At 37.8% G+C, this 15,964-nt stretch overlaps 1 protein-coding gene across 1 annotated transcript; it reads right to left on the reverse strand.

Annotated features, from left to right (window-relative positions):
* Nucleotides 1-4,741: 4,741 nt before the first annotated feature.
* LOC134534433 (uncharacterized) lies at nucleotides 4,742-7,573 on the reverse strand. The gene is made up of 3 exons (XM_063372899.1): nucleotides 7,400-7,573; nucleotides 6,871-7,033; nucleotides 4,742-6,678 (listed from the first exon to the last, which is right to left on the reverse strand). Exons 2-3 carry the CDS (start codon nucleotides 7,031-7,033, stop codon nucleotides 5,054-5,056), a joined length of 1,788 nt encoding a protein of 595 aa, XP_063228969.1. The 5' UTR covers nucleotides 7,400-7,573; the 3' UTR covers nucleotides 4,742-5,053.
* Between the last annotated feature and the right edge of the window lie 8,391 nt (nucleotides 7,574-15,964).

Here is a 15,964-nt window from a genome sequence, read left to right on the forward strand (position 1 = left end):
TATAAGTTAGTGCAATCAGACCACAAAAAAACCGCAGTTTTAAATTTTTTTGGGAGCTAACATTAAAAAAAATTATGATAACCTCTGCATGAACAGATTATAATTATAAAATGACCAAGCATGTATTAAAAAAAGATAATCTCAGTTTAAATTTAAAAATCTATATTTACTTGAATCAACTATGGTTGAGACCTTCTTTAGTGGGACGTATCTAGAAGTTCTTACATACATTTTCTTTACCGAAATAAATTTTATTCTCTACTCCTGTGGTTTGTATTCATTTGTTTATTACGTACATAAAATAGGTATCATTCACAATTTAAGTACCTCTTTCTATTACTTCTCGTTTAAAATTTCTAACAATGCACAACGTACACTCTGTTTCTTAAGTAGTTATTTAATTCAGTGAAAGATAAGTACTTGGAATTTATTTTAAATACTATTATGATATATTTAAAATCCGGGAATGCGTTCTTTCAGTTAGGAAGTGCAATTAACTGAGAATTTTTAAAAATCTCTTATAACTAAATGTACTGAAATAAACTGTTCGAAATCACTCTAAAATAAGTGTTTTTTTTATCACGGAAATAAGCAGCAAAGGCTTAAATATTCTTGTATAAAATTTTTAATTGAATTTATTCAAAACAGATTTTAAAATTTAAAGTGTTTCATTGAAGCACTCGTGTAATAACTGACTGTAACCTTTAAATTTTGGTATGATTTACATCCTAAACTATTTACTTTTTTAGTTACTGTAGCGTTGAGTGTTGGTGATTGGTTCGAATATTATAATAACAAATACAATTTATAACCATGGTGGTCTAACTGTTTGAGGTAGTAGGTTCTTATAGAATGATGACATTCGTTTATTTGATATACTGCTAATTAAAGTGTGTTTTCCCCCATTATAAACATTATTCGACTCGAAATTACAAAATATTCCATATCCGCACTTCTTTAAATTATTATTTTTTTAGGAAGTTGCAAGATTAATAAAAATGGTTTTAATGTGTATTTTAGTTAATTTTAAATTTTTATCTTTAATTATGATTTTTGTTTATATATTTTGTTTGAAAATTAGGAGATGAAAAAGATTTTTTCTATGTTAGAGTTCTGAACTTTTTAGGACAATTCTGTGATCTATTCGGAAACTTGTTACCGCCACGCGTGCTATTCAAACATGCGAGTCCTATCGTCTGGTAGGGGGAGTGGCTTAAAACAACTGCGAACTGAAAAATACGAGCACATTATTCCACAGGTTTTGACCCATGGTTTTTCTTTGTTAACCCGGCTCTCTTAGGCGTTAAGCCCTGTCCGCCCCCGGATGCCCATTGGCGTGGATACGGATACGCCGTATACGTGTGACAGCTTCACAACCCCCCCCCCCCCATTCCCATTGCTCAACTAACCAGACAACTGGCTGTGTAACACAGGCAGGTGGTGGCTATGTTTGCTTTATTATATGGTAACAGGGTGAAGCCAGTTTTTATCAGTCCATGTTTCGCGCCATTTAAGTAGGTTGGACGGCATATACATTGACTGAAGCGTAGTGTGTTTTTTTTATAGTGGAAACAGTTTTAAATCACCTGTATTTTACAGAAGTGACAGTGATTGATGACGGAGGTTCTCATTCACGCTTACCAGCCATCACCAGGCGAGGTCAAGCATGGTGTCTGCATTGTTTCGTGTGTGGCAATATGGCGATGGCGAGGTTTAAAACAAAAAAGTGAGTCTTTCAGTACTCGCCAGAGATGTGTAACATCCAAACTCGGTAAAGAGCAAAGTCATGTGTTCTCGTCTTTCGTAACAAATATGATGTACACTTTGAATTTAAAGCTCGGACCTCGAAGACAAAATATAATATCAATTTTTTTTTTAAATAATGCCGATAGTGATAAATATGAGAAAATTGTGTTTTGAACTACATTTCTTGACGCGAGTCACATGTAGTTTCCTCACCCGCCGCTAGAATTCGCTGCTGGAGCAGCTACGTGGACTACCGTATCATTCGATTTGTAGAGCGAAAGTTTAAACTATATAATGAAACTTCTACGATAAAAGTGAAAAATACTTGGGAAAAAAAATACTAAACCTCAGTTTTGACCAGCAATTGGACAAGACATTTTTTAAAAATACTGTCCATTTGGTTAAAAATAATTAAAAATTTAATACTATAAAAATTAAATTGTCTTCGTGAATTTGGGTTTGCGCCATCCGCCACAGATGGCAGCACCGTGGTCACACTTTTCAGTACCACGCGACTTCCGACTCTCAACTACGTCACATTGCCACCTCCTGGCAACTCCCAACCGTCAGAACAAACACGTTTAAAGTTACAAAGAGACAAAAAAAAATAGGTGAAGAAGAGAATGTTGCGCTTGCAGGCGCAACAAGCTTTTTAACACTTAAATGTTCCATCAAAATCGGTCCAGTAACTTTTGCGTGATGGTCGAACAAGCAAACGAGCAGACAAACTGAAAATTTTTATGATATAATGGTGCAGACAAAGATCTGGCCATGACGCAGTCGGAAACCGACTGGGCGCTGAGTGGATCTTCGATGATCTCGTTCTCCGCGGGAAGGGAAGGCGTCGTGATCCTGTCCCGCAAGAGAGATAGAGAGAGAGAGATATCCTCCCTTGTTCGGGCTCTCCCTAGAGCGCGAGTGTACCGGTGTTATGCCCTCCGGAGTCCATCGGGGGCTCGGTGAAGGGACAGCGCGGGAAGGAAGCGCCCCCCCCCCCCCCCCCCGCCGTAATGGAGGGAAAGAATCTGATGTTGTTTATGGAGGAGGGCCGGCCGTATCTGGAAATGAGATTTCCCGAAAAGGGGATGCTGACCAGGATCATACTGCAGGGAAGAGGTTGAAGGAACGAAAAAAAATAGAGGCTGTGGTGGCCCCACCTGGCTGAAGGCGACCATCAGTTAAAGAGGAACTCCATATTCGGCCCGATATCTCCAGCGAGGAAAGTCTGCGATTCACCGGCACCCGCTCGTTCCTCGAACGCATCCTCTCGATTTCTAATTATTTTTTAATGTTGCTAGTCTAAACTAACTAACCGTTCATTCAAGTTACGATAACCTAAACAAGCGAAAACCTGTGCCACCGAAAAAATGATAAATAACAAATATTTTTTTTTGCGAAAACTGTAAGATTAAACAAACATTTCACATATTAATAGTGTGGAAAGTTTTATTTTAGTAACGATCACCTTGAACTTTAAAACACCCACCTTCTAAAAAAATCATTAGAAACGAGTTTTTGCAAGATGTTTATTTATGTAACAGATCCAAATAACCAACAGTTTAGTTTTAATACAGCAAAAAAAAAAAAACTGAAGATGACCGAAGGAAGACTATATTAAGAATCAGGCAAGAATGAAAAACAACCATTTTAATGGCATCATCATCAGGTTTGCACGCCTCGAATGACAGCAACCACACAATAAAATTAAGTTCGTACTACACAAACAAATGCATTTCAGAAAATAAACGAAAGACACTCACTTCTTTTTAAGTGTGATAAGCCTTGCCTGGAATCAGTAAATACCACAAAAGAGTATAGCCGGATAAGCACAGGATATCTGCTTACGACTGAAAGTCTATCATCATCTGTGTGGTCGTTTAGGTGAACAACAAGTAATTCATTTGTTTTGTTTTTTGTTTAGCCAAAATTTGAAGGAAAAAATGTCCAAGGAGACGATTAAATTTTTTTTAAATTCATATTTGACCAGATGTATATTTATAGAGAATACTATGCGAACTTATTCATTTTAACATTTTTTTTTCATAAAGGACGTTTACATCTTAAATAACAGTTTTATTTATTTGTATCAGTTTCTTATGTGAACACATTATAAAATATACAATAAATATGATTTAACTAAGTGAATTTACATGGAAAATTTAATCAAAATCCAGAGAGGACAACCTTTTAAAATTCACTGTGGCTTTAAAAAAGACACCAGAAAACAATTATGTGCTCCCCAAATAATCTGTTAGCACAAACCATACCAAATTTTTGTTGTGAAAAATTGTCTTTTTTAAGTCAAAAGAAGACAATTTATTAGTGACATTAAAATACATGCCACAAAAATCCCATTTCGTGTATAGTTTAAATTATTTCGTAGTGTCTATATGGCAACTATGTTGTTATTCAATTTGATTAAACTTTTTCCAACCCAATTATAATAAAATAATTCTAACATTTTTTTCAGTCAGTAGTCAACCGAGTCATATTATTTATAAACAGTTTACTTAAGTGTTTTAGCTTTTTTTATAATGTAGAAATTTAAACAGATTTTTCAGTCAGTATTAAACCAATTCGCTTTTTTTCTCAACAGTTTGACATTTCCAGTTTTTACCTCCGTTTGATGTGTAACATCTTAGCACTCGGTATACGGCATTTGGTAGGAGTAATTTTGTGAATGTAACGGAAGTCACATGGAACGGAAATGTTTAACCATGGTGCTGCCATCTGTGCAGGATGGCGCAGACAGAAGTTCACAAAATCAAATGGAAACACTATAGAATTAACTGTTTAAAAGTATTTAAACAATATGAGCAATATTATAATAATATTCCTTGTCGAAAATCAGGTTCATAGCCTGAGTTTAGTTTAGGTTTTCAAGTCGTTTTCGCTTTTATCGGAGCCGATTCATTATAGAGTAGGGGAGACCGGGGCTGGTTGTAACAGTTTCGCTATTTTATTTTTTATCTGATCATGGATAATATAAACGGCACTTCTGACTGAGCTAACTTATTCAGTAGTTATTCTACTTTTACAAAACAATTTTTACATAAATTTTCCTCTAGCATATTTTTCTGTACAAATCTAAAACCTCGGAGGTGTAAAGTGTTACAACCTGCCCCGAGGCGGGGCTGGTTGTAACACACATTGGGGTAGGTTGTAACAACATTACTACAAGGTAAAATATAATTTTTACTGGGATTACTTATAACAAATTACTACTTATACAATATATTTCAACAAAAATTATTATTTTTTCACTTGTTTAACTTCAGTTTGTCAAATATTAAATGAACAGTGGTCCTCACTCAGAGATTTCATCTGATTGGCAATTATGACTAATATACATTTTAGATTTTTTTGCACAAGAAAAATGCGACCATAACTGGCAGTTTAGACAACGAACCCACTCCTCTCCTGGTTTGCTTGTAGAGAATGATTCCAAACACACTAAACAAAAGCACTCGCTTTCTTCCTCTGATGAGCTGCACTCTGCTGATCTTCGTTTTAGAGAACGTTTGGGCGTGGATTTTGCAGGCATGCGCGTTTGTGATACATTCCCTTTTATCTTAATCAAGCCTGGTGTTCCTCGTTTCGCAAATTCTTCTTCAATGGCTTTCTTCTCTGGAGTATCCGTCAAAATGGCACTTTTCCTGGTCTTTCTTCCTCCTTTCCTTTTCCTTGGAGCGACTTTAGGAAGAGGTAGAACCACTTCTGGAGAAAACTTCTCTGGTGTGTGGGAACAGTTAGAAAATGATTGAACTGGTGTTCCTTGTGAATCCCTGGACACATCTTGTGAACAACTTGGTGCTAAGTCTGGATCAGGCCTGTCTGTCACAAACGAAGGAGCGAAATCGGCATCCTGAAATATTTCCCTATTATAAGGATGTATTCCACATTTCTCAAATCCTTGTTGGATATTTCTTGGCGTTGTGGCAGTGGGAAAAGCTATCTTTAAGATTGAGGGAATATCATAGATTGACATAGGCTTAACTGTGCTCTCTGGTGTTTTGTTGTTCCTCAACCATGCATCCATTGCCGTATTGATCTGTTTTTTGAGTGGGGCAAAAGCACTTCGATCAAGTGGCTGAAGGCGATGAGTGCAGTGAGGTGGGAACGATAGCATTACAATGCCATTTTCTTTGGCAAAATCTAAACAGTCAGGAGCTAAATGCGACTGATGATTGTCTAGAAGGAGGAGGATAGGTTTCTCTGGGCTCGAACGAATACAAGAAACAAAATGCTTAAGAAAAAGCAAGAACTCTACCTCCGTAGTCCAGCCAGACTTATTTGCAGCACCTATACATCCAGTTGGACCATCTCTGATGAAGTGATCATAATACCTTACCCTAGGAAAAATAAACATAGGAGGGATAGCATTTCCAGCAGCATTTACTGCTACAGTTAGAGTAACTAACTGCCCTCGTTCAGATGATGTCATTGCTCCAATTTGTTTTACCCCCTTTCTTGCTACGATTTTTGAAGGATTCTGGACAGTAGTGACCCCGGTCTCATCTACATTCCAAATGTCATTAGCTGTGAAAGAATGGCGATCATAAACTTCAGAGAGTTTGTCAAAAAATTTTGAAACGTTGGCACGATTAAAACTAGAAGCCCTTCCCAAACTAGTTGCCTCTGGAGTCCGAATGGAAAGGTCTGGGTGGCGCTTTAAAAAGGAAGAGAGCCAATCTGCACCTGCTAGTTCTTTGTCACTCCATGTGTTTGGCATGGGAACATTATACTTCTTCCCACATAAGAATGCAAGATGACGTACATCACGTGGAGTGAGTCCAAAATATATGTCAGAACATGTTTTTATGTAGGAAACAAGAGCGATCTCTTGCAAAGGTGTAAATACCTGTCTGTTCCCATAATAACCAGCCAAAGGTTTCCACTCCTCTCGAAAATTAATATCGACTGCATTTAAACCTGAAACAATAGAAAAACCATACAGGCCTATGTTAATTTTGCTCCTGTTTTCACATAAGAAAATCTAAACTACGCAAAACCATATTTTTGTACTAATACAATAAAAAACGTTTACAACCCATTGTTGAGACGTATTTATGTTAGAAATCAAGCAGATGTAATTAAGAAAATTCATTAATGAATGCAACTTACGTTTGTTTTTCTTTTTTATGTACCTCCCAAGTGTCACATGGCAGATGTTGTACGTTTTCGCAGCATGCCTAACAGATCTTCCTTCTCTTACAACTTCAGCTGCTTTCTCCAACATGTCAATAGAATATTTTCCTTTGTCGGTTTTTCTTTTGTAGTTACGCATCTGAAATTAAAATTTGACTGGAAGTTATTAATTACATCTACAAGATAAAACCGTTTAAAATGTATTTTTTTTCTTTCATAAAAGACTTAAAAGGAACAATAAATTAGGAAAACGTGGTCACGGGGTAGGTTGTAACAGTACGTGGGGCAGGTTGTAACAGATTAATTTCGCTGTTACAACCTACCCCATGTGACATCATTATAGAAAACATTTAATTTTACCATATAGTTTGTATTTGTTTCCAATGCCAACAAAACATATCAGAACCTAAAGCTTAGGAGATTATTTTGCCCCGAAGACATTTTCTAAACTCCCTATACATTACGTACAATACGAATGTCAGTCAAACAAACAATATTTACTTACCTCGTCCAAAAACAAATTTTTCCTTCTTGTCGCCAGTGAAATCGTCCGACTGCCACAGTGTTACCACTCGCACTGAAGGCATCATAATGTGCCTTGATGGCTGAAACGATGATACGCTCTTGTGGCTGGTCGTGGAACTATTCGCCCTGTTACAACCTGCCCCTGTTACAACCAGCCCCGGTCTCCCCTATACCTTTTCACTCTGAAGCGAATTCTAGCGGTGGGTGCGGAAATTTCCGCGCGATTTGAGTCGAGAAACATAGTTGAAAACCCAATTTTGGTATATTTATCACGCTCGGCATTATTTTAAAGAATTCTACGTTAATTTTCGTGTCCGAGTTTCGTATTATAAGTGTATTGGCAACATGAGAGCATGTGACTTTGCTCGTTAGCGTTGTTAGATTTTACACATTTCTGGCGAGTACTAAACGACTCACTCACATTGTTTAAAAAAAAAAATTGATTTATGATAGCAGTAATGTTCTATTACCCTGATAATCAACATTTAGTTACTGTTGTTGTGTGCACAAGTACACGTGAATCGTAGATTTTTCCCACGGTCTTAAATTCCCTAAAATATGGGGTTCTTCAGGTCTTTGGTCTTCTACCTCCGTAAGATATTTTTTCAGAATTATAATTTTTATAACTTTTTTATTTATGCATAAATTTATATGTGCATAAAAATACGATTATATTAGACAACACAAACACATATATGCTTACATTTCAAACTGCCGCACTACAGTACGCGCCATGTCACGTGCCGTCCAATGACGTAAGGCATACCACGCGTGTCTGTCTGGATTGCAAGGGTCGTTACTACCCCCCTACCCCCTCCAGCGTGCACCGAACACATAATCCTTCCTCGGCGCTATTATCCATCGTTGAGCGACCTTGGAAATTCCGCGCGGGCCGCCGCGCGGAGTGGCGCGAACGGGCGCCACCTTTCTGAACTTTTCGGGCGTTGGGTCGGCTCGGGATGACGTGACTCGTCACGGCCGCTCTCGTCGGTTCTGGAAAGTCAACCCACTAGCATAAAAGAGCGAAAGCGTCCTTCGCGGGAGTTCCGAGTGAGTTCCGGAGGAGTTCAGAGAGCGAAGGGAAGTGCGACATCGGCGAAGAGGGTGAGATACCCCCCTCGAGAGTGGAGCGACGCGGAGCGACGCGATAGAGAGAGTGCGACCGAGTGGTGCGAAACTGTGTGTGTGTGTGTACAGGCGTGAGGTTAGGGGCGAACCACTGTTGAGCCTAGCTCCATTGAGGAGTGCGAACTGTGGAATTTGACAGACAATGAGTGACTTGCCAATAAACATTTTTTTAGTGTCAGTGATTGGTGATCGGATCTTTTTTAAGTAAAATTATTTATTAGTAATTTAAATATTAGTAATCAATCAAACTGTAATAAAACTTAATTGCCAAACTTAATTGGGCTATCCGTTACGAACTTAGTCCACCCCACATAGATCATAACAGTATATCATCGCAATACATGCTCTAAACCCATCTTCAAGTCCAGTATCACCCTCAAAGTTGAATTGTGTGTGTGCGTATTTTTAAACGGGGCGGTGACGTTCCCGCCCGGGGGGTTGTCCCCGCTGGCCCGCGCGTCCCTCCACCCCTCCCCACCCCCCCTGGCCGAGGTGAGTCGGCGCGGACGCTAATCGCCGCGCGACACGCGAGACAGGAATTAAGATACAGCGGGCGATAGCGACCCCTGGCAAGGGCCCGGCGAGGCAGGGCAGGGGTGGCCACGGTGCCAACTTGTAAACAAGGGACCCCCTTCCCTTCCCTTCCCCGGGAGGAATACTACGGCGCGTCAGGGGGTTGTGACGACGGCGCGGAGGGGAGAACTGGTGTGTCTGTGTTATACGCCAGCGGGGACCCTTTTGCAAACCTTGTCCTCCCTGCTGTTTCGAGGCTCACCCCCTTTCCCGACGAATGGCAGCGTTTACCGCTGTTGGCAGTCGCGACGATGTTGTGCTCGCGTGTGCCGTTAAAAGAGTCAACTGTAATCAACGTGACGTGATATGATAACTATCAACCGTTGTAATTCATGCAACGCGTTCGATGAAATTTACACCATAAAGAATTAAACTTTCACACCAGACATGCCCATGCGGGGAACGTGGTGGAAGTTGGTTTTTTTTTCTTTTCTCTCTACGGTACTCCCGTTACCCCGATAGATTTTTGTTTTTGCTTACTGCTCTGTTTACGTTGCTTCTCTCTTCTTTTCAAATTATCTCGATGTCGTCGACACTTTAGACTTTAACGCGTACAGTCAAGTCTATATGAATCTAGCTGAATAACCTGGCGGTGCCTGCAATTCAAGAATCGTGAAAAGGCTTTTTTTTATTTTAGTGAAATGGAATTTTATTTATTTTGTAAATCTCATGTAGAGAGTAGATTTTATTTCGTTAGAAAACACACATCTAAGCAAAAATGCCACATATATATTTAACATGTATTATGTTATAGATTATATATAAGAACTTATGTTCAACATATTATACAAAATATAGAACAATACAACCTATATTATAGAACGTATATTATATAAATTATTATAGCTATTTCAATAGAAAAAACCCAACGAAATGCCTTTTGTATACACTAATATTTGTAATTTGTATATATTATAATACTTGCAGTAGTGAGGTTATTGGTTTGTTCTATATACACCCAGTTAACATCTAATATTTTTTCTGATATATGAATTTTTATTATGAGTTTTCTGGTTTATACAAATAATAACGATATTAAGATTTTTACTATCGCCCTTTTACAGTTCCATTTTATTATAACCTCTGCTATTTTAGCTTGTAGCTCGGAACTGCATACCTGAGGGGAGTTAGGGTGGTTGCAATTAAGTTCGTGTGCAAATTTTTGTTTGTATTTAACATGATAGTTATCGTGGTGAAGCTACCGTGAGGCGAGTTTCGGCGACGTGGAGCCTCGTTTCGTTTATTGCAACGAGAGGCCACCAGCGGGATGCCGAACCTGAGTCCTTACTGGCATGCATGGTTATTGTTTGTATTTAACAATAGTCAATTAGTTCGGATATGTCTTTAAATATGTAGGCTCCAACGTAAGTTTATCCTTGCTTTTGGATTCTAAATAAATTTAAAAAAAAAAATGTTAAAAACAAAAGGTATGAAAGTGCAATTCAAAGTGATCGAAACAGTTCCGAAGCTTGCCGAAGTAAAATCTTGGGTTAGGTTAGGTTCGGTTAGTGTAATAAAAAATAGTCCTTTATTTCTTCCCGGGAGGGTAGGTTACGTTCTACTATAAATATTATAGAATGCATTAGAAAATATGTTTATTTTATACAACATATAGAACACTACAACCTTTATTATATGACATATAGTATATAAAAATATTATATATAGAGAGAGATAGATAGAAAAACACAACTTAACTTTTATCAAAATGATTTTTTTTTAATTTAGTGTATTTAGCTATGATGATTTCCTAACACTTTTTTCATGGTTAACGATTACTTTTACAAACACTTTGATCACTATCGTAATTTTTCTCTTTTAATCACATCGACAATTTTTTATTTAATATGTTTCCAATTAAAAATAATAATGTTCTTTACGAAAATGAACAGCTTTTTTCCTATTACGCTACCGGCATATCTGGCAGATTTTAAGTTGCACTACATGTACTGAAGCGGAAAGAATGCATTAATTTTTTTTAAAAGGTTTGGTTTCAAAACTGCCCCAATGAACGCGAACCGACCATATATCCTCTTATTATAACGAGTGATCTATTTTTTTTAATATCCTCTTTTCGCCCTTCACCCCCTAGTAGGACTCAGTTGCGATATGGATAATCACCTGGTCATTATCACGCGAGTAGTCATGATTTACATCATCCTCCATCCCCCCTTTTCAGCCCTTTCCCAAACACGCTGTCCTAGCGTTTTGATGAAGCAGTAACCCATAGGCGTATGTACAGGTTAAGTCTGAATTCGACCAACCAACTTCAGTTACAGGTTCATCACGACAGAAAGAGGTTAAGAACGTATACAGCTTATGGTCTAAAGTGATTCCCAAGACTGAATACGTCTTTATTGTAAAAAATATATAAAGTATTAAGGATAGAACACTAAGCTTTTTGTTAGTGCTTTATTGAACAAAAATTTTCTAACCACCACAAAACTTCTCGCTTTCGTGAAAATTGGAGGTAACACCTTTATTTTCTACATGTTTTTGTGACGTGTCATTGTCCGACAGCGATAAGAAATTCGATACATAAAAATATTATTCAGATGTTCCGTGCTCGATCTTAAATACGCATGCACGCGATCTACTTATGTGGCGTTATTTACTTAATAAATGAATATTTATGAGTAACAAGACCTCTAAATGATGGAGGAACCCGCATCAAAATCAATTGTGTAGCTTAGAAACAGTTTGGGAACAAACAAGACATATGTGTATAGCGACTTTGTTTTATATTATTAAGAAGAGATCAAAATGCTGTTCATCTCCAGCTTCAAAGACTTACACCGTCATTTGAAAGAATTTTAGGATGTAAGTCGTATGTTCTTTAAACTTAAAGAATTTTGAATTGCGTTATATGTTTTCAACTTTTTTTTGTGTGAGAAACTGAAGGCGTGGTTTGTCGGTTTAATTCAGACTCACTCTGTATATTCTGTATCTCGGAGGCATAAATACACTGTGTCACAAAAAAACATATTTTACAAGAGAGCAGTTAAAATAATTTTTAAATAGTGCCTCACTTATATAGTCAACTAATTTCTACCCCAAATATATGAATTTATTTACATATCGTACATCGTAGTGTTGTAGGCAAATATAAATAACGTAAAGCTGTGGTCAAGTGAATTTTTTTCCGAAAGTGGACATAGTGTCTTATGCCTCTGAGGTACAGATATGTGTATTTTTTTCCCACACTCCATGCCACTTAAGTAATGAACGCCGGCCTCCGCCCAGGGAAAGGCGTTGCGAAACACGGTTCGCCTGGAACAGCACGCGGACTGATGGTTCGCTCGTATATTTCCCCCGACCCCCACCCCCCTCAACCATCGCCCCCCCTCCTGCTACGGCCCGGGATTTCTTCCTTTTATTTTTTTCCAAAATACTTACTTCCCATCCGGAGCGAGGGTTCATTTCAATGCATAATCAAACTTCTATGTTTCGGGTAAAATAATCTTAGTGGCTCAGAAGGTTTCGAGATCTCTTTCAAATTTATTTTAAAGCCATTTAGTGGCATACGCAAGGAAAGATTATTTCGTGGATTAGGTTACCACAGGCAGGCCCAGATTTACAAACTGGCCGACTGGACCAAAGCTCCAGTTTTTGATGGCGGGGGAATTCGAGGTGCAAAAAAAAATATAAAAATAATTTTTCAAACGCTTAAAAAATATTATACCTTAAACATTATACTTTAGAAATAAATTTAAAACTCGTTTAACATCATAACGAACGTTTTATTAGGCCATTTATAAAAGCCATATAAAACTGCAGCAACTATTCAACATATTAAGATAAGAAAAACTCTAACATCATATGTCTTTGAAAAACCGTAGAATTTAGTCACATAACGTGCTGTTTGAAAACTGATAATAAATAATCATGAATTTTTTAAATTTTGTATATGGCATGAATTTGACTTGCAAGATTTATTATTATATACATAAAAGTATTAAAATTTAATTATTTGCAATTTTAGCGACAATTTTAGAATTTTGTAGTTTTACCATTAATAAGATGAGTCTGTCGCTTCAACTGTTCACACTTATATATGTTATAATTATATCGTTAAATATCTAGAGTGTTATTTTTTCCTCAGAAATCATCAGAGAATTTTCAAATTCATTTAATATCTAAAAAAAATTAAAACCAAAAGTGGTGAAACACACGGATCGTTTACTATTAAAAAATTTATCCCATTACAGTAACTTAACCATAAAAGGGAATATTTTATGTTTATTTTTCAAGTGACTTCATCCATGCAAATCACTAATAAGATATTTTGGGTGTATGTTAGCAGGAAATAACACGGATTTTGTGCTTATAATTTTCTCAAACATAAGCCTATTTGCGCCTTTTCTGCATGGAATCATCTGCACCGAACTGCCGTGTATTAGTCAGATAAAAGCTATGAATATTAAATGGTTGATGTGACTCATGGAGTATCAGTGAAAATTTTCTGGTACAGTCGACTTGGATTATGCAGTATAATCCTCTGGTTCCTTGAATCTAGGTCTCGGTCGATGAAATATTCACCGACGTCTAAATACGGGAAGGGCGCCACCAGATATCGACTGGGAGTTAAAGTTCGCGGGATCTCAGTCAGCTTATTAACCGACTCTCGAGGGGGTGTAGAAGGAAAGCGGGGAGGTCATTAATAACAGCGTTAAAACTTTCCTTCTTGCAATTTAAACTTCTCCTTCCGTCGTGAGGGCGAGTGTAAACGAGCGAACTGGCAGCGATGTTTTTATCATAATTAGGCAACGGGAACGTGTAAAGGCTTGTAGAACTGGCCGAACTTAAGTTCTCGATGCCTTGGCGGGTTTGGATTTTAACGTTTAGCTCGAAGCCGTGTATTTTTGGTCTCGACCACCTTGCGAAGATGCTGAACATCGTTAATTTGGTGGTCCGTGTTGACGAATAAAGTAATAACCGAAACACGCAATATTGGTTTCGAAAGTTTTCAGGCCGTAACAAATTTCTATTGTTTTAGTGTTGGAAACTAGACTTTCTGACGGCAGAGGTAACACATAATGAGACTTTAAAGCCCGTGACATAGTGTTTTTTGCAGCAATTGTTGCAGGTGAGGTCATTCACAAAAATTATTACAATAATAAACGAAAGGCCAATGACTGCACAGAGAAGGTTAACTGCAGGATTTCAAAATACTATATTTTATGCTTAAACAAAGCCAGGTTTTGAAAATTCAAAGATTGAAAATAGTAATGACATGAAAACTATTTAAACCAAGATCGCGTCTTTCTGTTCATATGACTTCCCTTTAAGGGGAATTAGGCCCCGCCAAAAAAAATGTTTTCCATCTTTTTAGGTATAATTATAATTTTAATCTATTCATCGCCATTTTTGGTATGTCAAAGCAAAAATCAGATCTCCCAGACCTTCTATACATGGTTGAAACCACATAGTTACTAAGAAGGCCCTAGTCTGTAAAGCCGCGAGGAAAAAAAACTTGTTATTTCACGCGACTGACTGCAACTATCGTGATATTCACATCAATTCACAAGTGTTGATTTCAAAAAAGTAGCCAAAGCTTAGTACTATGCCATGTAAAACCAAAAGATTTATCATAGATGCTTTATTTCAAGCGGTATAAAAATATTAACAATTTCAAAATGATGAGGCCTAATCCCGTTGAACAAAATATTTTAAGTTTTTTCAAGGCATAAGAGGATATTACTGTTTTCTGGCATGCTTTGCACCGTATTGACAACGGTTGATCAAGCAGTTAGTTTTTCAACTCTTGTTTACTCCCAGGTAGTTAGGGATCATCTCAATTAGTCAACACAACTCACAGAGGCTGGGGGTCACGTGGGCCATAGTCTGAGACTAGAAATTGCCCAAGTGATTTGGAGAAATAATCAGGATCGCTTTAGAGGGATTCATACCAGAGTCCTACTCAAAGCAGTTCAAAATTTCACCGCAAGCTTCACTAAAGCGGACGAACAAAGAAGAAAAGTTTGGTATACCTGTCTGTATACAGCCGTGACCTATAAATTCGTGTGTTTATAAATGTGTATGCCTTCCACCCCTCAAGTGTTAGCAGTACTTACCCATTCATCCCTTTTACTGAGTTGCACAGTGGTCTCTCTTGCACACACTGAACCCGCAAGGTCAGAGCCCTTGAGAAAAGGTGGGCAGGGGGGGGGGGGGCAGGGAGAAAAATTCCCGGGTCTCGGGCATCACGAAGGCTCGGTTAAGATTCGAGAATTTTTGAAGTGAAACCTCTTTGCTGAGGGTGCTACAATTTTCGAACGTTACGAAAATTCCGATTGCATGAGGGTAATAGTTACGTACGCGGTGGGGGAACCGGTAGAGGAGAATAGTGCGTCAGCGGCGACGCTACTCCATCGCATGCACTAGCGGTCGAAGGGAAGACGAAAGCGTAGCGTAGCGTATCATACTATAGGATAGTTGTAACAGCCGGATGGGGAGACGGCAGGGGAGAGGTATAAATGACGCAGCAGTGATGATACCGAATTCTCGTAACGCTGCTTGTGTTTGTCTACTCAGTTTTCGTAACGGCTAACGATTGACGCTACCATATCTCTTTTATTTAATTTAAAATACCTACTATTTATTCGTGTGGAAAGGAATTATTTATTTGTGCAATTAGCATTATAAGAATGGTTCATTTTTATGTGAATAGTGGGACTGAAAATGTAAATAATTCATCTATATCTTAACCTAACGATAAAGAAGTTTAACTTGTATCAAGCGTGGACATAACGCGCAGTTTTTTGTTAATGCATGAGGTTTTCTCTTATTGAGTGCGACAACTTATGCAGTACACGTATTACGGCCATGGTAACTATAAGTTTTA

The sequence above is a fragment of the Bacillus rossius genome, chromosome 7, assembly GCF_032445375.1.
Source record: "Bacillus rossius redtenbacheri isolate Brsri chromosome 7, Brsri_v3, whole genome shotgun sequence".
NCBI classification, from domain to species: domain Eukaryota; kingdom Metazoa; phylum Arthropoda; class Insecta; order Phasmatodea; family Bacillidae; genus Bacillus; species Bacillus rossius.